General features: G+C 45.7%; 1 protein-coding gene across 2 annotated transcripts in view; it reads left to right on the top strand.

The window, feature by feature from the left end:
- Positions 1–27,104, top strand: part of MAP3K5 (mitogen-activated protein kinase kinase kinase 5) — a 189,843-nt gene that overhangs the window by 143,332 nt on the left and 19,407 nt on the right. For both annotated transcript variants that reach the window (XM_084776261.1, XM_084776262.1), the window contains exons 15-23: positions 2,841–2,974; positions 7,090–7,217; positions 7,635–7,771; positions 9,908–10,013; positions 13,498–13,655; positions 15,273–15,450; positions 16,201–16,221; positions 23,590–23,767; positions 23,865–24,033. In XM_084776261.1, the coding sequence (XP_084632387.1) occupies positions 2,841–2,974; positions 7,090–7,217; positions 7,635–7,771; positions 9,908–10,013; positions 13,498–13,655; positions 15,273–15,450; positions 16,201–16,221; positions 23,590–23,767; positions 23,865–24,033 (1,209 nt within the window). The remainder of the gene's footprint in view (positions 1–2,840; positions 2,975–7,089; positions 7,218–7,634; positions 7,772–9,907; positions 10,014–13,497; positions 13,656–15,272; positions 15,451–16,200; positions 16,222–23,589; positions 23,768–23,864; positions 24,034–27,104) is intronic.

Genomic DNA, 27,104 nt, shown 5'->3' with positions numbered 1-27,104 from the left:
AGTGATTTGGCTAGGAGATCTGACCCAAGTGCTTTCCACAAGGGCTTCAAAACCTGTTGGAAAGAACTTGGAGCTGAAGTCAGCCTGTCCTGTTGGATCCCCAGAGTCTAATTACCATCCTGTGTTGGTGACTTGTCCTTTTTATCTTTGCTTTTATTTATTCATTCATTTATTTGAGACAATATCTCATGTAGCTCAGGATGACCTTTGAACCCTTTATGTTTCCAAGGATGAACTTCTAGTCTACCTCCCAAACTTGGAGGTAGACCTCCAGGATTGGAGAAGCGCATCATCCTGCTTCCTTTTACTGTTTATTTGATCTGTGTATGTCTTGGCTAGAGTTACTGTTGCTCTGATGAAGCAATCAAAAGCAAGTTGAGGATGAAAGGATTTGTTTGACTTACACTTCCAAATCACTATTCACTGAAGGAAGTCAGTACAGGAACAGAAACAGGACTGGAACCCAGAGGCAGATGCCACAGAGGAGTGCTGCTTACTAGCTTGCTCCTCATGGCTTGCTCAGCCTGCTTCCTTGTAGAACCCAAGACCACCAGCCCAGGGATAGCACCACACCATAGGCTGACCCCCCCACAACCCCCCATACCCCCCACCACCATTGATCAGTAATTAAGAACGTGTCATGTAGGCTTGCCTACAACCCGACCCTATGGAGGCATTTTCTTAATTGAGGTTCCCTCCTCTCAGATGATACCAGCTTGTGTCAAGTTGACGTAAAACTGGCCAGCACAGTGTGGATACTCAAGAATACATACAACAAACAACTCAAGAGTCAGTTCTCTCCTCCCACCATGTGGGGCTGAACTCAGGCCATCTGGGCGCCCACTGTACGTTCCCTTGCTCACTCAGTCATCCTGCTGACCTCCTGCTCCTTTTAATAATCTTCTCCGCCTTTGATGTTTTGTTTGATATTTTATCATTTTCCTGTATCATATCTGTGTGAACTTACTTAGGACCCAGTTCCTAGAAGTTGCGTGTGGGTTCCAGATCTTTCTGGTCTGTTTTATTCTTTCTTATTTTAAAATGTTCTCAACTTAAATCTTTATGTATATGGTTTTCAGTTTCAATGTCATTGGAACTTTAAATTTGTTTGCTAGAATTACCAGGCGTGGTGGTGCGTGTCTGTAAATGATCCCAAGGTTAACATGAGTTCCAGAGCAAGACCTTGTCTTTTAAAAAAAGGTACCTGTTAGGTATATGGAGTTTTGTCTACTTTTCTTTGTAACTTTATCAGATGTGCTGTGTGTGTTTCAAGGCCATTTTTGTAAGCATAACAATTCATGACCATGGCCATCTTCATGAGTGACATATCGGTATTTAATGTTAAAGTTTCTGGCTCTTAAGTGTATACAATCATTGTTTTTTTGTTTGTTTGTTTGTTTTTTAAGCTTATAGCAGAGATCATTCTGTGAGGCAAACCGATTGCCAGATCTGCCAGACAGCTATAGTGGGGGGAGTGCCTTAGGCTCCCCCTTTCCTGTCTGCACCTCTTTGCTGGGTTCCTGCAGTGACACAGCTTGATCTTTAGAAGGTCTAAACTGCTGCAGTTCCTGTCCAGGGTTTGAGTCTCGCCTTTCTGTGTGTTGCACCTTTGATGTGCCGCCTCCAGATCTCCAGATCTGAGGTGGCCTCTATGAAGTGTTCTCTGTCGTTCGTTAACTTGGATCCAGTTTCCATATTTGACCAGTATGGTTGATCCTTGGAGTCTCAGGACTATAAATGATTTTTTTTTATATAAAAGATCAAAATTTTCCTCTATTTTTCATTGTAAAAATCCCTTGTGGCTTTTGAGTCTTGTGCCTATCCCAGGCTCATAGCCGTTCCTGGGAGGGTTTTTCTCTTCTTTATAAACTGTCTCATTTCGATCTACCAAACAAACAAAACCACCTCATCTTGTAAGACCGAAGGTAAAATAAAATAAAATTCACATTTGCATCACCAACCATTAGTCTTCCCACCTCCACCTTTCTCATCTTCAAGCTCTTTTGGTGGCTTTGTTTTTATGGCAGTGTGTAAAGTGCTTCAGAAGCACCCAGAGTGGCACAAGAGAGGGAAGACCAGCTGGAGAGGTAGAAGGTGACAGGTACAGTGCCAGGTGCAGTGCCAGGTGCAGTGCCGGTGGACACTGGAAACCCAGACCCAGTGGGGGAAAGACTGTGAGTGGCTTCCTGAAGAGGTACCTTCACACCCCAAGCTACAAAGCTACGTGGTGTTTGCTGCGTGCACTTTCTCAAACAAGAACATGCTGCCTACCTTGTGATGGCAGTGTCTGTTATTTTAATCAAAATGTCTTTGGAGCTTTTCTTATTTTAATGTATTAATTTTTAATTAGTATATAAAATAATGGATTTCACTATGATATTCTCATCATATTATACCTTGTTTATGGATAACCTTATCTCTCCTCTTGCCACATACTGGTCCCCTTCCTCTCCACTAATGGTTCTTCCTTCTGTTTTCATGACATAAATATTATACATATATGGAATGTTATGTATGATATTATATATAATGGATCATATATAAGAAATACATTATAAATGAATATATAAATATATACACACATCACTTACTCTTGTCCTCTAAGAAGTCCATATTATTCTTTTACTTATAAAGCTATTGTTAAAATAAGGAAGATGTTTGTGAAAAGGCTCGATAGTATCAGATATGCCTTCACTTGGGAAGGAGAGGCAGGAGGATGGTAAGTTTAGGATCAACTTGGGCAAGACCCTGACTGAAACAAACAAATTTTTTAAAATGGTGTTTTAAATGTCTCTTTGAACTGATGTTTCAATCTTCTGCCCCTCCCTCACCTTTTACAGTATGACTACGAATACGATGAAAATGGTGATAGAGTCGTGTTAGGAAAAGGCACTTACGGGATAGTCTACGCAGGTCGAGACCTGAGCAACCAGGTCAGGATTGCTATTAAGGAAATCCCGGAGAAAGACAGCAGGTAAGGCAACTGTCGGTATAAAAGCCGCATTCTAAGGTTGGGGTTGCTGACAGTGCGGTAGAAAAATACTTGGCGATTGTCTTATTGTCAGAACTGCCTGGGAATCCGTCGTCGTAATTCCATCTCGGGTTTCTCTGTTCATTTAGTGATTCCTACAAGACTTGCTGAGGAGGCAAAAAGATTCTAGGTGGGAAGGGAACGGCTTTCAAAGAGCAGAAAGTAGAGTGACCCTGCGTGTTGGGCGTGGTCTTGTTGGATCCAGGGTGGTTCATAACAAGAGAGATGAAAAGGCACAAGCGTGGTTTACCGTCAGCCCCGTAAGGAGCTGCGGTATCTTGCCCTTGAGCGAGCAGATCACCGAACAATTAAGAAATCAACAGCTCTTTCAGGCTCCATCAGGGAAGACAGGAGACTGCTCCCTGAATGAGAAAGAGAGGAATTGCAGACAATCACAACTCACTACAGCAGAGACCTCCAGGGGAACCAGCGTGGGCTGGAGGTGCAAGTGCGGAGCAGCCTAGAGGCTTAAGAATTCCAGGGGGACCCACTCAGGGGCAGCCCCATGTGAGTGTGAGGCTCACTTTCTAAAGTTCTGCCACACCTTCATGTGCCTCTCGTGCCCAGAACGTCACGTTTACTTTTCAAGAAATATGTAAGGCACACTAAAAGACAGAAACACACCGGAGAGCATTAACGAGTATCAAAACCAGAGGCGGATTCGGCAAGTTGGAGTTAGCAGACTGGAGGGGGGCGCGGTTAAGATGCTAAGTCTTCTGACTGAAAGAATAGACAGCCTCCAGGAGCAGGTGTGACAGAGGGCCCGAGGCTGGAGTTCTACGAAAGAAGAAGCACTGGGAGGTCAGAAACACTGTCACAGCAGCTACACACCCCCTGAGAAGCCTCCGTGGTGCATGGGATGGAGTCGCGGACATGTTGATAGGAACTTCCAAAACTGAAAAGCAAAATGGGGGGGGGCACTTAGAAAGAAGTGGGGGAACAGGATATCAAAGAGCGGTGGGACGGGTACAAAATACATGCGTTGAATGTGTCACCAGAGAGAAAAGAGGAGGGGGAGAGAAGGGACATTTGAAGAAGCAACTGCAACTATACAGGAGAGGCCAGCTAGCCTGGGCCATGTATTGAGACCTCATTTTTTAAAAAATGGTGATGATGCTATTCTAGGAGATTAATGGTGGATAACTGATCCCGCAGTGACTTACAGATGAGTAGGTTTTTTTCTAAGCTAAGATATTGTAGTGTCTCTGGTGGCACCATTTCTTCTATTTTTATAGCTAGTCAAAACACATATGGCTTTCTTGCCATTTTCCTAATGTAGCCCACTTTCTTGACCTGAAAAGTTGTTACTTCATACTCATTTACATCTTGGCACTTTCACTAGTGAAAATTGCTGAGTTTTCACAGTGTCTTCCGTCTTGGAGAGGAGCATTTGCCTGTAGCTCAGCTGCACTCTTGATTAGTATTGTAACTTTTGAACTAGTCTTGGTTTAAACAATGGGATTTGGATGCTTACATCACTTAATCTTAAATGGAGGTGTTTATATTTTGATTTTCAGTAGGGCGTCAGGAGGTAGGGATGCCTTTGATTCATGATAAAGTGAGTCATTGCTGATACCAGGTTGATGATACTGATCTCCTAAACCTGTAGAGTGGAGGCAGCATGTGCCACTAGTGCGTCTCAAGAACAACCATAAATAGTCTGAAGTGTCTCCCGTCCTGGGAGGCAGCAGGTGCCACTACTGCACCTCAGGAACAACCGTGAATAGCCTCTAAGTGCCTCCCATTTCTGCAGAAGTAACATTGCAGAGAGGCGTTCATTTCGTAAGAACTGGTACTGCTCTTTATTGGTTGTTCTTGTGCTAACTCATACCGTATCAAAGTGTTCTTTCTGTCTCTAGCTGATACACTGTAGGAGGATCACTTTTATGCCTGCTGATCAATTCGTATGCAGTTCTGAAAAGGGAAATAAAAAGGCCATATGTATGAGACGTAGGGGATTTTCTGTTTTCTTTTCCTTGCCAGCTTTCTGAGAAGTATTATACAGATAATTAAAGTTTATTTCAATTAAGTGAAGTTAGATCTTCATAAAGTGCTTGAGTTAGAACTTACCCAGCACTGCTTCATGAAAGCACTATTTTTATTTGGTTGGTTGGTTAGCAGTTGGTTAGTTGGTTGGTTGGTGGCTGATTAGTTGGTTGGCTGGTGGTTGGTTAGTTGGTTGATATTTGGTTGGTGGTTGGTTAGTTGATTGGTTGGTGGTTGGTTGGTTGGTGCCTGGTTGGTTGGTTAGTTTTTGAGACAGGGTTTCTCTGTGTAACCTTGGCTGTCCTGGACTCACTCTGTCGACCAGGCTGGCCTTGAACTCATAGAGATCTGCCTGCCTCTGCCTCCCAAGCGCTGGGATTAAGGGTATGTACCATTGCTGCTCAGCATGAAAATACTATTATTCAGCACTGAATTTTATAATTTGTCATTTCCCTTCTAAAAATGTCCAGTCTGTTTAGTTGGATTTGTCATTGGATGATCTGAACATTCATTAGGAATATGCCTGAAACACGAGTGAGGGATCAGGTTTATATTTAATACGCCTTAGTGTAATTAGAGCCTTTCATACCTGTAGCCTCTATGGTGTGGGGGTGGGGGAGAAGAGAGAGAGAGAGAGAGAGAGAGAGAGAGAGAGAGAGAGAGAGAGAGACAGAGAGAGACAGAGAGAGACAGAGAGACAGAGAGAGAGAGAGAGAGAGAGAGAGAGAGAGAGAGTGTGTGTGTGTGTGTGTGTGTGTGTGTGTGTGTGTGTTAGGGACTAGCATTGACTCTGGGTATGGTCACTGGTAACCCAGCATATTTATCTTATTAAGTAAAGCTTATAGAAGGATGTTAATTTGGACTGCCTGTACCAGACTACAACAGATCAACCCAAAACAGAATTATTCATGTTCAGGTTTGATGTCACCTATACTCAATCTGTTTATTTGAAAGGTCTGACCTTTCCATAAGTCAAGATTTACAGCGCCCAGTCAAAGAGCCCACCCAGTGTAAGGCACCAGAATAAGGAAGTCCCCTCTGCTCTGACACATACAGGAATAATAACCTGAAGTCAGCCGGTTGCTTTTTGCAAAATTGCTGTTTTCTTATTCCTGCTTAAGCTACATTAAACCTGAGCTGGTCTGCCGTGTCCAGTAAAGCTCCTGTCCATTTGGACCAGACACTGACACGAATCACCAGTGAAAGCCAATTAAATCGTCAAAAGCTGATTTGTTGAAGTTTTATTATTTGACAAGCTATGGCAACGTCTACATAGGTGCTCACTGATCTTGGGATTCTTCAGAGTCCGTAAGCCCTACGGTGCTTCATCTAACGACCAGAAGTGCTGTGCTGCTTCAGAAATGTAGCACACTTTCATAATTTGATATGGCCACACATGCTAAGCACCTGACCTTGAACAGCTGGCCTTTCAGTGTGGAGATCTGTTTAGGATCAGGAAGAAGTCATGATGTGATGGCCTTTGTGGATTTGGAAGGTGAGGGGACTAAGGTGTGGGCTGAAAGAGATTGGAATATAAATGGTTTTGTGCTTTCTACTGAGGAGTTGGTGAACATTTGGGAAGTTGTAGGTGAACATTAAAGAGACTGGGAACGTCCTGCCTTCCTTAACAAGAGCCCCCCAGAGTAGTGGTTATATTCAGGAAGCCAGGGGAACAAGATGCCATAATATCCACAGTATGTAGTCTGTGTAGATGGCATCTAATCTCCTGGGTCATGCCTTACCTTTGTCACTAGCTTTGTGACCTTGGGTCATCATCCTCTCTATGAATCACTTTTCTCGTCTATAAACGGGCGTCTCTAATAGTGTGTTTGGTTAAGAGAAATTACTTAATATATAGAAGGAGACTTGAACAGCATCTAACACTTTTCTCCTGGTCCTGCTACAGCCGCAGCATCATAAGATTTATGAGAAATAAAGGCCTCAGATGGCCATTGATTTTTTTTTTTGGGGTGGGCACAGCTTAGCTGGCATTTTCAGTGTGTGCATTGCTTACATTAGCACCCTAGAGTCTGGCTGGCTGCTCAGCACACTGGCGTTTACACATCTTCCAGGTACTCCCAGCCTCTGCACGAGGAGATTGCTCTGCACAAGCATCTGAAACACAAAAACATTGTTCAGTATCTGGGCTCATTCAGTGAGAACGGCTTCATCAAGATCTTCATGGAGCAAGTCCCAGGAGGTAAGAGGCATTTTTCTTCTTATTCTCAGAGATGCAGATCTTTACGGCCTGGAGGGAGGGCTAAGTTGAATGGAATGTGCTAGACTACAGGTCTTCGTTTATCTATGTTGAAGGAAAAGCTAGATAGATGCTGTGGCGCTTATTAGCAGATAGTAAAGAAGTTTTGAGACCATTTTGGTTCGGGTCACCGTGACTTGGATTAAAGGCAGCAACTGAGCCTCGGGTTAGACTGTGTCGATAAGGACTGCCTCCAGAAGAGGGATGTTGTCACGTTTGTGTTCGGGCCCAGCTAACAAGGCGTTTCTAGCCCATAGTGAAGAGCCAGTGCAGTCTGGCTTAACCTCAGGTCACATTATGAGTATGCTTTTAAGAGCTCAGCTGGGTAAGTCTCACCCACTGTTTCTCTTCATTTTACAGGGAGTCTTTCTGCTCTCCTTCGTTCAAAATGGGGCCCGTTGAAGGACAATGAGCAAACGATTGGCTTCTATACAAAGCAGATACTGGAAGGATTAAAATACCTTCATGACAACCAGATAGTTCACCGGGATATAAAGGTAGGGCGCGCCACGACTCATCCTCCTAGGGTCCTTCCTGGGTAGTTATTTTATCCGAAAACGTCACAGAACCCCTGTCTCGAAACGAAGACAAACAAAGAAAAATTATCCCCTGCTTTTTCCATTTTCCCCTTCAAGTCACTTGCACCCCAATATTTGTCCCTCTTGGTCCTCCCGGCCTTGTTGCTTTCCCGGCTTCTGTGGTTACTCTAGGTTGTGTGCTCAAAGCTGAAGACGAGATGAGAGAGAAAATGGCACACTTATCTTCCTGGGTCTTGAGTGTGATCTAATTCCATCCACTTTCCTGCAGTGCATGGTTTTGCTTTTCTTTACAGCTGAATAGTATTCTGTACTGTATATGTATTTCCATGTGTGTGTACCACATTTTCATGTATAGGCACCACATTCTCATGTATATGTACCACATTTCCGTGTATATGCACCACATTTTCATGTATATATGCCACATTTTCATTACCTGCTCGTTACTCGAAGGACATTTGGGTTGTTTCATTTGAGTAGAGCTGCAGTGAAAATGTGGTCATGGCTGAGCAAGCTGTCTGTGGAGTCAGTTCTCAGGTCCTCTGGGCACATGCCTGGGAGTGATATAGCTGGGTCATGTGATAGATAGTTAGCTTTTTGAGGATCCTCCATAAAGATCTCTATAGTGGCCACAGCAGTTTGCAATCCCACTGACAGGGACTGGTGGTTCCCCACACCCCTCAACAGCTGTTGTTGTTTTGTTCATTTTTGCAGTTCTGACTGGGATCTGAAATCTGAAAGTTATTTCAGTTTGCGTTTCCCTAATCACTAGGGACAAGAACATCTTCTTTCTTTTTGAGATATTTCCTAGTCATTTTTATTTCTTCTTGGGAGAGCTCTGTTCAGATCCCAAGCCCCCCTTTATGAATTGGTCCTTTGTTTGTTTGCTTTGACTCTTTGCATTTTGAGTTCTGTATATATTCTGCATACTAATCATCTGTCAGATGTGTAGCTGGCAACAGGGTCTCTTCACTGATTGTCTCCTCAGCTGGGCTCACTCAGCTGTGCAGAAAGAAGATTTTTGATTTATGAAGACCCACATGTTGACTGTTGGGATTAATTTCTGAGCAAATAAAATCCTGTTCAGGAAAGTCTGTTCCTATCCCTGTGTCTTTTAGGTACAGCCTGTGTTCCCTACTAGCAAAAGCTAATGACTTTTGACAGAGCCTGGCTTACTCCAAGTGTATTCCTTGGGTTAAAAAAAAAAAGAGTTTCCTTTTTTTGGTGAATACAAAGTAACAAAGTACAACCAGGAGTAGTACTTTGTGAAGGGCATTTCATTACTTAGAGCAAGCAAGGAGAGTTGGGGTTTTTTCAACTTTGGGCTGCACCTCCTGAACAAAGAGAGGACTTTCTTGGGGAGTCTGTCCATATATACTCATATTGATATTGGAAAGTGCACATGCCTGAGGAAGTGTGATTTAAAGTGTTCATCCTAACTGTTCAGTTTAAGGGCAGAGGTCATATATTCAAAAGGGAGAAATGGTAAACATATTTCGGAACTAGGAATTTAGAATGATAACAAGCAAAGATTACTATGGGCTACCTAAGAGAACGGGAGTTACTGTGTGACTCGTTTCTCTTAAGTGTGTTCAAGAGTGTTAGCCAAGACAAAAATAACAGCTTTGAAGGCCTTTTAAACAGGCCACAGTCTTCTGTGTGCATTATGGGTGTTTGTTTCTAACGCACCTGCTTGCTTGGTGGCTTACAACCCTGAAACCAACTCAGATGTCCTAAGTAATCCAAGGAAAATAAGAAACAACAAGGAGAAGAAAATAAAGTGACTGGGAAATTAAGAAACTTATTTATATAGGTATTGTACACAGGCTAAGTGTAAGTTGTAGTGAGCCTCCCCTCAGAGCCATGTGTGACCTTGTGACCTGAACAGAAGAGTATAAACAACTGATAAGATACAAATAAATCATAATATAAGAACTCTGTACTGAAAAGAATTCTCTACTGAGATAATTTGCTAATGAGGAACACAGTATGAATGCCCTTGTTTGTTCTACGGGCACTTCTTAGGCTTAAGTTGACCACAGACAGATCAGTAAAAAGATAACATTTTGGTTGGATTTTTTTTTTTGCCCCTAGGGTGACAATGTATTGATCAACACCTACAGTGGCGTTCTCAAGATCTCTGACTTTGGGACATCAAAGAGGCTTGCTGGCATAAACCCGTGTACCGAAACCTTTACAGGTAAGTTTTCACACCAGCGATACAGATCTTGGGTAATTAATGACATTTGCTGAGCCTGGGCATTAGGTGAGAGATAAGCTAAGTCAGGGTTCCCATGAACGGGATTGCCGGGATCGGATGGCCTGGGGCTTACAGGACAGTGTGCTGTGGGGCCTGGTGTGCCCGTCTGTCTTCCTGGATTTCTGAGACTGGCTCAGTCTGCTGCATTGTACCACTGAAGATTACTTTTCACTCTCAACTTGTTTTTCTGTTTCCTGTCCCTTTTTCTCCTGACTGGCTTACAGCCGCTCTGACCCTCACGGGACTACTTCTTACAAACACTCTCTAGCCCAGCCTCTCTGGTTCTTACTCATACCCAAATCACTTCCTATCCCGGCTCCAGGTTCCCTCTTTCCTCTCAGGAATCAATCCCCCTATTCCACAATATAAATAGCCCAAAGATTTCGATTCAGAAAAGAGGAAGTGACTCATCCACTCAGAAGAAATGGGAATGAGAAATTAGGCATCGCAGTGACTGAGCTGCCTCTGATGCAAAGTCCTCGTGGGGTGGAGACGGCAGTCTCCGAAAAGTTGGAGGCAGCCAAGAGGAAAGCGGAGCAGCACAGATGGATGGCTGCTCCTGAGATACTGGGCCTGCTAACTCGTCCCTGCTCCGTGTGCTTATGCTGCCTCTCCAGGACTGTTAAGTTCTGTTGTAGGAGAATGGAGGAGGGCAAGGGCCAGAGATTGAGCGATAGATTTTAAAAAAAAAGAAGAAGAAGAAGAACTAAAGAGTCAGCGACTAATTTCTTATTTAATGTAAAGCAAAGTAGCCAGATGTCCCCATCTCCCAATCCCCTGTGGTAGGTAGATGGGGCATCGGTGGAGAGGAAAGGGCGGTCTCTCCGGTAGTCATGACAGTTTGTGGATGATGGAGCTCAGGGTTTCAGCTCAGCCTCTGCTCTTGTCACTGGCCTTTAGGCCTCAGCCTGTCTTCCTCTCCAGCTCCCTCTGCATAGAGGGTCCGTGTGTCTCTCAGATCCTCCAGTCAGCACAACCTCCCACACTCCACACACTGTATTTCAGGCCCAGGATTACCCATATTTACAATTTATTATTTTTTTTTAATAAATTCAAACCTACTACCTTCTTTCCTCGTTCTTTCTCAACTTGGCAAGAGATGATTAAGATGCTGCCCAGACTTGGTAACTCGGGAGGTGATAATCCCTATTTCTATGATGGTTTTTGGGGCAGGGCGTTGATTTAATATCTTCTTCTCATCTTTAAAACTCGTATTTAATCCCCAAGGCATTGTGGGGAAGGAGTCCTCAATGGGGCCCTGTGGCTGTAACTCTCCCATTGGCCACGCATGAAGGTGACATGTACAAATGTGTGACTAATGGGCTCAGATCTCTCTTTAGTGCTGATCCAAGAGCCGTGGCAGACAGGCCTTGTTTTGTTTGTTTGTTTGTTTGTTTGTTTTGTTTTTGCTTTTGCTTTTCAACACAGTGGACTTTGTAGCCATGACTGATACTCTAGGGGCCAGTGTGCCTTGTCGCCTCTGGTGAATGCACAGGGAAGACCTGGCTCTGTTTGCCTTGGTAATTTGGGTGAGGGAAAGGCAGTGGTCGCCGTCATTTATGGAGCACTGGCTGCATGCTTCGCTTGGGTGCATAGGGCATTATACACTCTGAAATTTGTACCTAAACCCTAATCATGAGCTATCATTATCCCGGTTTATGGTGAGAACATTAAGGTTCAAAGAGTTTAAATAATTTGCCCAAGGTCACAAAACTGTTTAGTAATAGATCTGAGGTTTGAACTAGACCTAACATGCTAAGTGGAATGAATTGCCTTCTCCTCGAGCCTTTCCCACCCACACTCTTCCCTGTCTCCGTTGAGGGACACGCCGGACTTCGGCTGCCGCTGGCACCTTTTCTCACGCTGCAACCCAACCGTCACGGAAGCCTGCCTATTCTGGCTTCGGAATATGTCCAGGCGTGGGATGGGCTGTCATCTTTCCAGGGCTACAGCTCCCCCCGTCGCACACCTGCCTTGCACATCCTCCTGTTCTCTGCTTCCACGTTTGCCCTCTCCTGCCCTCATGCCTATGGTCCATTAAAAATCCATTCAAAGCTCTCAACCTTCCTGATGCCACGACCCTTTAACGCAATTTCTCATGTTGTGGTGACTCCCCAGCCATAAAATTATTTCATCGCTACTTCATAACTGTAATTTTGCTACTGCTATTAATCATAATATAAATACTTGATATGCAGGGTATCTGATATGTGACCCCTGTGAAAAGGTCATCGCCCCCCCCCAGGGGTCATGACCCACAGATTGAGAAGGATGCATTAAAATCTTTTACTAAAAGTCCACAGCCAGGAATTGTATATATTTAATATATAGAATCACATCCATTGGAAGTTTTTGAATTATTTTTTACCTGAGAATCCTGGTGCTGTCATGAGTAAGCGATAAGGGCTTACTCTTTTTCCTAGTTATTTTTGTCTGTGCTAGGGCTCACAGGCACAATAAGCACCATGCTACTGAGCCATATCTATATCCTTACGGGTTTTCCCCCTTGAAACATGAGGAATTGTACAACTAATGGGTGCTACATGATGTTTGAATACATGCCTATGTCGTTTAATGTGGCATGTCTGTCTCCTCAAACGTCTAAGCATTTCTTTGAAAGCTCAGAGTCCCCTTTCTAGTTTCTTGGGTTTTGGAGGGTTTTTGTTGTTGTTGTTGTTGTTGTTGTTGTTGTTAGTTAGTTAGTTTGTTTAACGTAGAACACCATATTGATTATTGATTGTTGCTGCCTGCTGCCACTTTGCTGTGGACTGGAAACCAGGACGTTTTGTTCCTGACTGTCGCTTAGTGCTGACTGTACTACTGTTGCCCGCATTCCCCCAGCTTCCTCTGGTCATCACTGTTCTGTTCCCACCTTTGCTGACACCAGGACTTGTTTCACCTACCGTAATGGTCCCCAAAATGAGAACATACAAGTCAAATTCTCGGTTTGAGAATTGGGAACTATATAGCTTGATCAGTGAATGAGGAAGCTGGATTTTCTCAGGAAAAAATACACACAGAGGGAGTCGTCATATATTGGAAGACCTAAGTGCAGAAATAAATATTATGTTTCCTGTTGTTCTGAACAACAACAAGAATATACGCACCTCTGGCTGGAAGTCTCTGAGACCCCTAAGGGGGGATCAGCCATGTGCGACCCATAGCCACATGCTACTTGGTGAACTGTTTTGTTTCACTGATAAAATCCATTATAATTAATTATAATTATGTTTTATTATACATATAATTCATTATAATCTATTTCTGCTTTTATTAACTGCAAAGAAAAACTGAATCTCGAAGAAGAGACATCAAAGCCTGAATCGTGTTCTTTTCATTGTTATGTTTGTGCAGAAAATTCAGAGGGTCATAAGGTATCATCCTTTTCCCTTCTAAAGTGGAAATATGTTTGCATTATTTTCAGGTACCCTTCAGTATATGGCACCAGAAATAATCGATAAGGGACCACGAGGCTATGGGAAGGCTGCAGACATTTGGTCTTTGGGATGCACAATCATCGAAATGGCTACAGGAAAACCACCATTTTATGAACTCGGAGAGCCGCAAGCAGCCATGTTCAAGGTCACATGTTATACTAACCACAAAGGGATACAGATTCATGTAGCTAATGGGTATTTTGTGCATGTATGAATGTCAGAGTTTGTTAAGAAAGAAGCCTCAGGAAACATACGTTCATACGTTGAGCCCCAGCCAAGTTCACAGGGATCCATCCTCCCATGCTGCTGTCCATACCTGTGCCTCAGCCTTGGTTTTCTTGGTTCTAAACGGAGATTCGGTGTAATCTTTTTTTTTTTTAATGTATTTTTTTGGGGGGGGGTAGTTTCGAGACAGGGTTTCTCTGTGTAACCTTGGCAGTCCTGGACTAATTTTGTAGACCAGGCTGGCCTTGAACTTATAGCGATCCGCTGCCCCTGCCTCCCAAGTGCTGGGATTAAAAGCATGCGCCACCACACTCGGCCGGCATAACCTTTTTACAGCCCAGTATGGATGACACAGGACTCTAAACTCTTTGGAAAGTTGTGTTGATAGTTCCATGTAAGAAAAATATAAGAACCTCTTGAGGCTCTGTGGTAAGCCATTTTTCTATACTCCCTGGTTCAATCCATAGTACCTCAACACATACATGCGCACACACACACACACACACACACACAAAGACACACATGCATACATACCTACACATGCACACACACACACACATACATGCACACATGCATGAGTATGTGCACACATAGGCACATATTCATGCACATACACTCAGGTGCACATACATAAACACACACATGGCATTCATGCACACACAGGCACACGCACATACACATACATACACACTCACACAAAATTCACAACACAACATTTAAATTTGCTTAGAAATTAAATCAAATTATTTTCCTTATCTCTCTACCGCAATCCATTTTTACAAAAGGTATAATTACCATCTTAAGTGATGCAACCTTTTTCACACGTCTGTTCTTTTAATCTGCTTACCTATAAGTACTTCCGGGAAGTGAGAGCATGCCCCCATCCTAGCCCAGTGTAGTAAGAAGTCGATTCTAATGGTGGAATAAAATTTTTTAATCTCAAAGTGCTTTTAAGTATTTCTTAATGTAGGTGCTTTGAGATGCGAAGGTAGTTAAAGTCTTGCTATAGGGGAAGGAGCATGGGCTTTAAGCAGAACAGCTCAAGACACTTCTCTCTGAAGCCTTGCTTTCCTTGTGGCCATAAGAGGGACAATATTTAGTTCACTGAGTCGCTGAAGGGATCCAGCAAGGTGCATTCATCTCGGCTCCAGCACATCGCCTGGCGTGTGCGCTTCTCTGAGCAACTCAGAGATCCCTACACAACGCCTTCTTTCTGAGCGCAGTGTGTACTAATGGGTCCTCCCGTTTTGAAGGACAGTCTTACTACTTGGTGCTGCATGTGTCTTCAGCTAAATTACTCTTCCGGCATCATTGCTAAAGCTGCAGAAGCCCTCCGTACGCTTCCTGTAATCTGCAGAATGCACAGCCCAGATCATCTGGAGAAAAGCCACAGGCAGGGCAGGGACACCACTCGCTCAGCATCAGGGAGCCTTGGGCACCACCCAGAGAAGGGGAGGGAGAGAAAGAGAGAGGCAAGGTGACAGGGAAGAGGAGGCAAGGATGTGCGAGGCTGAGGGTGCTTTTGATTACGCCTCAGGTGGGGATGTTCAAGGTCCACCCGGAGATCCCAGAGCCCATGTCTGCTGAGGCCAAGGCGTTCATACTGAAGTGTTTCGAACCAGACCCGGACAAGAGAGCCTGTGCTAATGACTTGCTTATTGACGAGTTCCTAAAAGTTTCCAGCAAGAAGAAAAAGACACAGCCCAAGCTTTCCGGTATGTTGTTCACCACCACCACCACCCCCACCACAAACACACACACACACACACAGGAGGGTCAGCTTCTGAGTGTTAAGCTTTTAAAAGGCAAAGTAGTTCCGTAAGTAAGCATCTGTTTACTGTATCACCGGAAATTAGTGTAAAAAGCACCTTGTTCTCAGGCATTTGGTTCTATATCAGGAAGTCACGTTACTAACAGTTTCACAAGTGCTGGGACCTTGTGCGTAGCGATGTTCTGTCACATAGAGTATAGTCACTGCATCAGCCTCTAGTACATTGTGGGTGCTGGGAAATAAAGGTTACAGTGTGAAAGGGACAAACTGTAGACCTTCAAGGTCGAAACTCCACGTTGCCACCAGTGGGCTGCTGGCAGTGACGGAGCTGTTAAATTTCCAAACGTCTTTTAGTTGTAGGCAGTAGAAAATACCTGCCACCTCTCAGAGACTACAGTTCTGAATAACTGCCTAAAATGGAAGGAAAGAAAGAAGAGACATAGGTGGACTGGTTGCTAGCAGTAGTTAAAATTTCAATTGTAAGTGAATTTTGTCACTGATGCCGTAATTTACAGTCAGGTAAAGGGTTCATTTGTCCTTGGCGCTTGGGTGTTTATCTCAGATAAGGATGGGCAGATGAATATTGGGAAAGGACATTGATGCCTTTTCAAGCATTCAGTTTTTGTTTACTGCCCAGTTTAACATGAAAGCTAATACATGCTTATGCTGTTTGCTTCCCCCCCTCCCCCCACAGCTCTCTCAACTGGATCAAATGGTGAGTAGGCGTTGCCTTGCCCCCTGACCTGAAACTGGCAAAGTGTGCTACGTGGCAGCCTCCTCCTCCTCTCTCCTCGCTTACCTGGGAGTTGGGAGGTGTCTGAGCATTACAGGTTCTTGCAGCCATGAACCTGCCTCAGCTTCTTGCTGCTCAAATACCCCTCTTCTGTGAAGGAGACGCAAATTACTGTTCCTTGAGCGCAGGGTCTGTTTTTTACGTCATCATCGGTTGGGTTGAAGTCCGCCATCTTTTCTAGGAGCCGATTGGCTGCTGTGGCTTCTTGGAAAATGTCAGTATCATGGGGCATCTTCTGACATCTTAGGACAGTGCCTTGTACTCTCGTGGGCCAGGGGTCGTGCTTTTGTTTCCTTGGGTTAGCTTTTGAAAGCCATAACCAGGGAGTTGAGTTGTCCCTCAAGCCAGTTATTTCAGAGAATAATAAGGGAAGGAGCCCAGCTGTGGATGCATGGCTGGTGGGAGTGGGAGCAACTATATAGCTAATGTATGTCCGCTGTGTCAGGAGGTTAGCATGGCCGGGTCTTAGCAGCTTGTTCAGGTGCCTCAGAGCCAGTCAGCCAAGCGAGGCCCATTCATCAGGCTCTCCTGGGCACAGCTTTCCTTCTGTGATGCTGAGGTGGGGACAGGCTCTAAGATGCAGAGAGACAAACTGATGGTGCTGCCTCTTTTCTCCTAGGATGTAGAAAGAAGCCCCTACATTTTCTCAGGATAGACCTATGGCAGCTTCTTGGGTTTCTGAGCAGCCTGCTTTGCACAGAAGTTTTGATTCATCCAGACCTCTTTCCCCCTCCCTTTTTCTTTTCCATATGTGAAGTGCAGAAGTGTATTTGTTTCAGCTGGCACTCTGTGCTGGTAACCATAGATACTTCCCAGATTTGATTCTGAGACTAAAATACTGCCCTGGAAGAGCCTTGGAGCTGTGCGCAGCCTCTCAGTCTCACATCATTTGGTCCTTTTCATGTGCCATGGTTTTCACTCACAGGAAACCTTTCCCACCACACATATGTAAACTTCCATGAACTTAACAGCGCTCACCTCTACCCACGGTCCTCTCGGTGAGCATGTGCCTCAGACTGAGCATGAGATTTAAGGTTATTGCTGCTGGCCCACTGTGGCTCCCACACGTCCTCTCCCTCTGCGTTCAGGGTAATTCTGCAGGAGTTTAGGCTCTGGCCTACCTTGATAGTCTTAACTCTAGTTAAAGTACTAAAAGATCTTAAAGTTTTAGAGCATCAGGGGATGGGAATTGGGGTCAGAGCTGGGTCCCCTTGATGACTGAGTGGCCTTGAATGTGACTTAACAGCAGCTGCTCATGGATTTGTGAGAACGAAATGAGACCGTGTATGTCAGATGCAAGCACTTTAAAGGCGGTTGCGACTGTTCATACATGGTTTCTGTGTAGAGCACAGACACTCCCCTGTCTGGGTGCCGTTATTCTCAGTATCCCTGGTGGCTCAGTGTTGCTGGTAGTCAGCGTGAATGCAGAAGGGACAAAGCTGGACAAGATGTTCAGGCTTTGATCCCAAAGGGCCCCTCATGTAATACTAAGGAATTAGCTAAAAGGGGCAGAGAGCCAGGGAGAGTTGATTTGCAGTGGTGTCACCACCAGCACTGGGTCCACAATTTTTTTGTAGTAAGAGAAATGCCCCGTGTCTTCAATGTCTAGGACATCAGCCGCTAGACGGCGTCCAAATATGGCGCCTATGACTGAGGCACTAGTCTTTACTTAAATGGTACCATAAATAACCATCTGAAGCTTCTAGCTACCGCGTGGGGCAGTGAAGCCAGTTGTCCTGGTCATAGCTGGGTGGATGGTGGTTTGTTTAATAGCATTGGTTCAGTAATGCTGTCCACTTAGCACAAGGAGAATCAGAGGTGGACAGTCGGTGTGCAGAACTGACTCGGACTGAGGTCTTTCCATCTGGGCTAACCGTGTGCTTGCTAGTCATTGAGATGCCGGCCTTTACCACCGTCTAGACATCCAGCCTGGACTGTAGTTCTCTTGCAGAAGCTCAGCTAGCTCTGTAAACAGCTGAGGTGTGGGGACTGCTTGCTGGGCCTTGAGCAACTGGACACAGGCAGGCCGGCTGGGTAGGAGGCTTTGTGTTGGATGGGAGCTTTGTCCCCCTTGCTCTTGAATAGCTGTTCTAATCTGAGCTTTCCTCGACTTACCACTTCCTCCCCTGGATGGAAATTCTTGGCAATGTGGGTCCCTTCTACACATGGGCCACCTGCCCTCTCCCCAACCAAACCCTGGCCTCCTGATAAGCTTTCTTTGAAAGGATTGTGGACTCTCACTCTTTTCCATCAACCCCTAAAACTCAGAGATGCAGATCCCTTTCTGGAGACACACCTGTGAGGTGACCTGGCTTTTGCGAGGTTCATTCGGCCTCTTCAGATTTCCGCAGCCAGCTCCCCATAGCCACGGACTTCGTGGGACTTGGCAGGGCGTTGGCAGTAATGCTGCCAGTAACCGGAAACCCTTCTCTGCTCCCGTTCCACGCCTGAGAGCCCCATATCTGGACTCCCATATCTGAGTTGGGATCCAGGCCTCTGTGCTGGTCAAGGCCTGTCCTCTTGTTCCTGTGGAAGCACAGATCGTGCTCTGAGGCCTGCAGAGCTCCAGACCAAACAATCTAGAGTAGCCTCCCATAAGCATGTATACAGACATGTTTACATTCCATTTGCTAGCCCTAAAGACATACAGCATCCATCAAAGGCCAGGAGCCCAGCGGGGTCCTTTAAGCCCAACCTCCAGCTCTGGTTTAAGTCCCATATTGCTCACCTCCATAGCTTCTGTCATGAACTGATCATCCTCCAACACCCCCTTGCCTAGAATTCTGCTTTTTTTGTTGTTGTTTATTAATTTATTCAGATTACATCTCAATTGTTATCCCCTCCCTAGTATCCCCTCGTTCCTCCCTCCCTATCTCCCTCCCTCCTTCACCCTATGACAGAAAAGGACCTCCTCCCCCATGATACGGTCACAGCCTGTCAAGTCTCATCCTGGTAGCCTGCTTATCCTTTCTCTGAGTGCTGCCAGGCCTCCCCACCAAAGGGAAGTGGTCAAATATGAGACACCAGAGTTCATGTCCAAGTCAGTCCTCACTCTCCACACAACTGTGGAGAATGTCCTGCCGGCTGGTTAGATCTGAGTAGGGGCTCAATGTTTACTGCATGTATTGTCCTTGGTTGGTGCAGTGGTTTGAACAGACCTCCCTAGGGTACAGATCTGCCTGTCATGATGTTCTTCTTGTGGGTTTCTAGGACCCTCTGGATCCTTCTATTTCTGCATTCTCCCATACTTCTCTCACCTAGGGTTCCAATAAGATGTCCTCGCATCTATCCCAGTCTCCTGGTAAGTGAATGTGGAGAAAGGGGAACACTCCTTCATTGCCAGTGGGAGTGCAAACTTGTACAACCATTGTGAAATCCATCTGGCACTTTCTCAGAAAACTGGGAATAGAGCTTCCTCAAGACCCAGCTATTCTGCTACTTGGACTATACCCAGAAGATGCTCCACCACACAACAAGGTCATAAGCTCAACCATCTTCATAGCAGCCTTATTCGTAATAGCCAGAACCTGGAAACAACCAAGTGTCCCCCAGTCCACGAATGGATAAAGAAAGTGGTAAATGTACACTATGGAATCCTACTCAGCTATAAAAAACAAGGAAATCCCAAAATTTGTGAACAAATGGATGGAACTAGAAAGGATCATACAATGTGAGTTAACCCAGACCCAGAAAGACTCACATGGTATATATTCACTCATAATTGGACACTAACCTAAAAGGGATGTCCCATGAAAGTCTTCACTTACCAGGAGATTGGGATAGATGCACCCCCCCATCACAGATTCATGTCGTGAAGTTTAATACTTCCAGGTCTTCTCTGTTCTTTATTCCTGACAGTCTAGTATTTGTGCTTCCACTTGACCTCTGACCTCACTTCGACTAAACCTGCCAATGAGACCCATTGAAGCAAAGCCAACAAGAACGGTCTCAGCACTCTCCACTTCTCACGCTTCCTTGCCTGAAAGCCTGTTCTCTCCTGTTGCAGCCATGCCCTGGGCAGGCCTCTCTGACACCTCACCCGCCTCTTCTCTCGTGCCGTGGCTGTTGCTCGTCTCTTTCTTCATTGCTGCTGCTTCTCACTCCGTTCCTATAAGATTCTGGTGTTGGGAACAGTTGTGTTTTGTGCTCTTTTTCTCCCCTCTCCCCGCGTTCCGCCATCTCTTGCTTTAAGTCCCTTGGGAGCCATGAGGACAAGCTTGAAGCCACACCTCTGACCCAGACTTTGACTGAGCTCCCAGGCTCAAGGCCTATTTGCTCTGTTCACTTTGCAAGTTGAATAATCAGATGTCGCCGTTGTCTACTGAAAAGGATTTCCCCGCCAGCCCATAGTCTTTGTCATCATAGTATGTGAATAGAAGACACAGAAACCTCGGCCGCATCTCGAATTCTCATGAGGCTGGGCTTGACACAGGAAGCAGTTCAGAACCAGATTAATAGATTGACTCTCACCAGGCTGAGGATGAGCCAGGCCTGCGCATGGGGTCCACAGAAGTCCTTTTCATTCTAAGATGAATGACAGGGCCTGGGTTCCACCCTTGGACATGCACACTTTTACCCTACGAGACCACCTTTTAGGCAATCAGTATCCATAGCAACCTTAAAATTCACAAGACTTCATGGGATTTCTCATTGCTGGCTACTCAAACCACATAATGGGACTAGAGAGGTAAAAATCAGGCTAATTTAAGGCCCTGTCCCTCTCTGTAGATATGCATATGTGTGTATCTCACGAAGACATTAACAGAAACACAGGATAGGAGTGCCTTACCTTGCCGTGCAGACTGTACAAGACATCAGTTGATCATGGTGCTGACTCCTTCCTTATTGAGGAAGATAGACTCTTGGTGATTTAAAATTTAACACCTGCCCTGGCTTGCAAGGAATTTGGCATCCTCCTGCCTTAGTATCCCAAGTGCTAAGATCACAGCATGTGACACTCGGGCCTAGCACCATCAAGTTTTCACTAAAGCGCTTTGGCTAGCTATTGAGTATCTGCTTGTGGAAGCTACTTTGATAGAATTTTTCTGACCATAAGAACGTCCATGGGCTGTTCTAGTTTGTTTTAATTGCTGTGGTAAACACCAGAAGCAACTAGGGGACCAGTGTTTACCTGGCTCACTGGCTACAGTCCTCCACAGAAGGAAGCCAAGGCAGGAGCTGGAGACAGGAACTGAAGCAGAGACAGCAGAGGAGTGATGCTGGCTGGTTGCTGTGTTCCCTTTCTTCTGCAGTGCAGGCACACTTGGCTGCCTAGAGATGGCGCCTCCACACTGGGCTGGGTCCTCCTACGTCAGTTAAGACTGTGCCTCACAGATAAGGTCAAAGGCCACTCTGATCTAGGCAATCCTTTAGCTGAGGTTCCCTCTTTCCAGGTCACTTTAGGCTTGTGTTGAACGAACCATGACATGAACTGAGGAGACAGCTCAGCCAGGCTAGTGCTTGGCAACCTGAGTTCAGTCCCTAAAACTCCCATTAAAAAAAAAAAGGCATAGAAGTGCACACTTGTGATCCCAACACTGGAGAGCAGAGACAGGGGCATTTCAGGAACTCTTGAGTTCCAGGCCAGTGAGAAAGCCTGTGTTAAATTGTGTGTGTGTGTGTGTGTGTGTGTGTATACGCGCGCGCCTGCGTATTACATATGACAAACTCCAGTATTATTTCCTTAGGTGCTATGTGTATATAATATATATGGTATATATTTTTATTTATTAAATATATATGTATATATATAGTAAATATATATGTGTATTTATATACATACATAGCACCTGGGAAACAATACTGGAGTTTGTCCTTTGAGCCCTACACATATGCACAAACACATCTTTACACATCTGCAAACACACATGTACCTGCATGTACATACAAAATACTTGTTTATTTTAGAAAAATTGGAAAATATTTCCCCCTCAATCCCATTTTCTAAAAAGCACTACCGTCAATAGTGTGTGTGTGTGTGTGTGTGTGTGTGTGTGTGTGTGTGTGTGTGTGTGTGTCTAGAACCTAAAAGTACCTAGAGAAGCAGAAGGAAGAATAGGCGGCTTGTTTTTCATTTTAATTGTCAACTTAACACAGTCAAGAATCTCCCGAGTAGAATGTCGGAGTGAGGGGTTGTCAGGTTGGCTGCTGGGCATGTCTGCAGGAGACTCTTGATTGGTGTGAAGACCCACCCATTGTGGTCACCACATTCCCTGGGCTTGGGTCCTGGACTACCTTGGCCTCCCCGTAGTGATGGGTTTTACCCTAAGAACCGTTTCTCACCTAGGCTGGTTCTGCCAGGATTTATATATAAAATGACAGAAGGGAAAATAGGACAGTTTTGCTTTCTGATGTCCGTGAGCCAGAGATAGTAGTGGGCAGTGACAGATGTGTGCGTCCGTCTGGTGGCCCATGGCAACATCCTGGTGATGGCTGCTGACTCACAGTAGTGGTGAACCATGGAAGAGGGCCACTGCTGATTGACCATCTGCTGTCTTTGAGACCCAGGTGAGTTCAGCTCAACCCAGCTTAAGAGAAATTAAATAAAAAGAGGTTTCCAAGCAACCACAGGTTCTTTTTTTTTTTTTAATAATAACTTCACACTTGCCTTTTTTAGTAAAAGATGTTTGTAGTCTTGAGACATTAAAGATGTTTCTGGCAAAAGTGACTGTCTTTAAAACCAGTGTGGAATGAAATGTAGGGATTTCCTGTTATTCTGTCTTAGACTCCATCAGAGTAAAGCAGAGGCCCGTGTTTGCCACGGAATTGGTGTCTTGGCAACTTGGGATGGCCTTAGAGGTCATTCAGTTTCCAAAGGTTTTGTTTTCTCTGTTGTTGTTAGTTTGTTTATTTTTAGCAAAGAATGTTTTTCTTTTCGTCCTCATACCATGCCATGTGGCAGTCAGCATGCTTTTCTTAGTTAAAGCATGGTTAGAGCCTGTCCCTCACACCCTACTAGCCACAGATGTGCAGGTGAGCCCACACACCTGTGAGGATACTTTAAAATGGTGTGTCTCATCCTGTTTCTAGATGTGGGAACGGAGACCTGGTGACTCAACCTGCGGCCTGGCTCTTCCACTCTGGGAGACATTCCTCTCAGGGTCCAAGAGGCCCCTTCCTGACTGAATCCTTGCCCACCTACCCATGTTAGGCATGGGCCATGATCACGTGACCAGCTTCTAACCACTGGCGTGGAGGGCAGTCTTTTTCACAGAGAGGCCAGCGTGTGTGACATTCTTAAAGTGATTTCTACCTTCTCTCTCCCTCTCTCTTTTTCTTTTCCTGTCACAGAGTATCTTAGAAGTATTTCCCTGCCGGTCCCTGTCCTGGTGGAAGACACCAGCAGCAGCAGCGAGTACGGTTCTGTGTCTCCTGACACAGAGCTGAAGGCCGACCCCTTCTCCTTCAAAACCAGAGCCAGATCCTGCGGGGAGAAGGATGGGAAAGGGATCCGGACACTCTTTCTAGGGTAAAGAGCTGGCTTGGCTGTGCTGAAAGGGTTACCCTGTGAGTGTGCCGCTTTATAAGGAAACCCTGCCTCACGCTGGCTTCACCCTTTGTTACAGCATTCCAGACGAAAACTTTGAAGACCACAGTGCGCCCCCGTCCCCCGAAGAGAAAGACTCCGGCTTCTTCTTGCTGAGAAAGGATAGCGAGAGGCGGGCTACCCTTCACAGGATCCTCACAGAAGACCAGGACAAGGTTGTGCGGAACCTCATGGAATCTCTGGCCCAGGTAAAGCCTCAGGGGACTTCCTTCCGGAAGATTCACATAGGGGTTTCTGTTGCTGTTTGGTTTGGTTTCTCAACCAAACCAACTGTGCAACAATAGTGTTTGTGTTCTTGTTTCTTTATGTAGCCCTGGCTGTCCTGGAACTTTCTCCATAGACCAGGCTGGCCTCAAACTCAGGGATCTGTCTGCCTCTGCCCCCTGAGCACTGGGATGAAAAGGCGTGCACCACCACTGCTCAGCTAATTTAGTTTTTTAAAGATAGACTTTAGCTGTCTGGGTTCCAGGTGACCTTCTGCTCTGTCTCCTGATCAGGTGGGGCTATGGGTATGGACCACTGTACCCCAGCCAAAGTACAGATTTCTACCTGTGTCCTCACACATGGAAGTATGAGGAGGCTGTAGTACTCTAAGCATTAAAGACAAACCTACATGCCGAGTGTCCTAGCACCTAAGAGGCTGAGGCAGGGGGATGGTGAGTTCTAGGCCACCCTGGGCTACATAGGGAGACCTTATTTAAAAAAAAAAAAACAATAATAAAAACCCTCCGAGGCAGGGGGATGGTGAGTTCTAGGCCACCCTGGGCTACATAGGGAGACCTTATTTAAAAAAAAAAAAACAATAATAAAAACCCTCCGAGGCAGGGGGATGGTGAGTTCTAGGCCACCCTGGGCTACATAGGGAGACCTTATTTAAAAAAAAAAACAATAATAAAAACCCTCCTTTAGGGTAAACAAACAAAAAACATTAAACGTAGAAACTATGTGCTGTTCTTGCTTGTTGCTTCATATTCCATCCCTACCCTTCGTTCCTCCATCCATCTGTCCTTACTTCCTTCCGTCCTTCCTTCGTTCTTCTCTGCTTCCTTCCCTCCCTTGCATCCTTCCTGTTCTTGTATTTTTTCCCCCAGAGGTGGACTGATGGAATTAAGGTATTTGCACTCCTACTTGAAATAGTGAAACATTGATACTAATAGACTGTGCAGCAATAGTGTTTGTGCTTTGTTTCACTAACAAGCCAGTGTGCATAACTTAACATGCACATCACATATGTATGTGTACAGTCCTTGGCCGGCACACACAGGTTCTCATACTCATGAACTTCCACCTAGTCCTGCACACGTCCTCTGTTCATGCATTTGTTCATCCATTCAGTCGATACCTGAGGACTAAGCCACAGGGCTTGCTGGCTTTGACGTTAGCTCCAGGCTGCCCTCTGATCACATCAGCAGGTGTAGCAGAACCTCTTGTGAGGTCACTACACTCACATGGGGACCTGGGGGTAGGGGCGGCAGTGAGCAACTGTGTAGTATGCCAGAATTCCTGTGTGAAAAACAAGCAGACAGAAACCTTGCCACAGACACTACTGTTCCCTCGTACCTTAGCTTGCTGGGACAAAACGCCACAAGCCAAGTCTAACTCAGCAAGCCAAGTCTAACTCAGCAGAAATGTGCTTCCTTGCAGTTCTTGAGGCTTGCAGTCCAACTCAGGGTGTCAGCACATGTACTGACTTCAGGGAACTCTCCCTGTGTGCTGCTGACCATCCTCTCCCAGAATCCCCACATGCCCTTTGCTCTGTTCGTGAGCACCGTGAGCCCACATACACCAGACAAAATAAGGCACAGCTCAGACCTCTTGTGAATGCAAGCTTTCTTCCCATAGACATAGCGTATCCTCTGCACAACATCGGTCATCCTCTCTCAGTCCTGTGAACATCAGGGACCTGACCTCATGACATAGGCCATCCTCTGTCAGTCCTGTGAACATGAGGGACCTGACCTCCTGACATAGGTCATCCTCTTATCAGTCCTGTGAACATCAGGGGTCCCCACTGCCTGTCTTTCCGCCCCAGCCCCTCCGCATCACTGTGAACCAACTGCTCATGGCTGTGGTCGGTGTGGACTGCATATAGCTTCTTTCTTGCTTTGGTTCTGGGGAAATGGCTGCCAAGAGAGTAGAGGGGTAGGCTAGGCTCGTCACATGTCTCAGTCCAACAGCTGGCCTGCTCTTGTCTTTCATGGAGACAGACAAGGAGCCAGGTTCTTGTTCATGGCTCTTATTGTTCAGACCCAGTTGTATCTTGTCAGACCCACTAGGCGGCTTCTGTGCTGTTCGTGGAGCCACTGGAACGTTCTGTCACCATAGGAATCCCCTAACATCCACCTACCTTTGGATCCCATAGAAAGAGCCGATGAAGGCTCCAGCTACAGGGGATGCCATCTGTATGTTCTGAGAGAAACCTACTGTGGTCCTACTGGAAAGCTGTCTCAAATACTGATCCCGAGGCCCAGGTAACAGGTGTTTTCGCATGAGAAGGCAGCCCAGACTCTAGGTAGGGGGTTAGGGCAGTTGTCAAGGTATGCCCATGGTCGTCACTCAAGAACTGAGAAAAGGACAGATTGAGATATGGGAAACCTAGTTTAGATGGATGGAGGGGTTAGGTGCATGACTTGCCGTTCATTTAGTCATTCAGCAAACGGCACAAACCTACCAGTACAACAGGGAGCGAAGTACAGCTCTGTGTCTCACTGAAATTGACATTCTAGCAGAGAAATAGGAGTAAAATGAACTGGTAGCTACGTATTAGGTGCACTGTAATCATAGCGAACAGTTCCTCTGGCCATCACCTTGAGGTGTGTGCCCTTCAGTCCTCACGTGCCAGAACCTAAGTGTTGTCCTATAATAGCCGTCCCCTCCAGGTGAAGAGGGCAGTGCATAGAGGACTTGTGTGGCTTCCGAAGTCACGCGCCCCTGAGGGATGCAGTTGGGGTTTGAACGTAGAGAGTGTGGCTGCAGGGTGTATAGTATGCGCTGGCTCCCAGTATGGCAAATGGGGGAGCAGGCAGGGTGGAGGCTCGCCGCTGTTAGCCACCCTGGAATTAAGGCTCCTATGGCCACCAGTTTATGACGTTTGCTTCTGGTCAGGCATATGTGAGACCCAGGAATTGCCTCAATCATTCACATTACTAAGAGGAAGTTTCCAGTACAGAGGATGTCTTCTTCCTCTTCCTCTTCCTCCTCCTCCTCCCCTTCCTCTTCCTCCTCGTCTTCTTCTTATTCCTCCTCTTCTCCCTCCCTC

This window comes from Acomys minous (genome assembly GCF_964271855.1).
Source record: "Acomys minous genome assembly, chromosome: 3".
NCBI lineage: Eukaryota > Metazoa > Chordata > Mammalia > Rodentia > Muridae > Acomys > Acomys minous.
The sequence above is the reverse complement of the archived record's forward strand: the minus strand, read 5'-3'. Positions and strand labels throughout refer to the sequence as shown.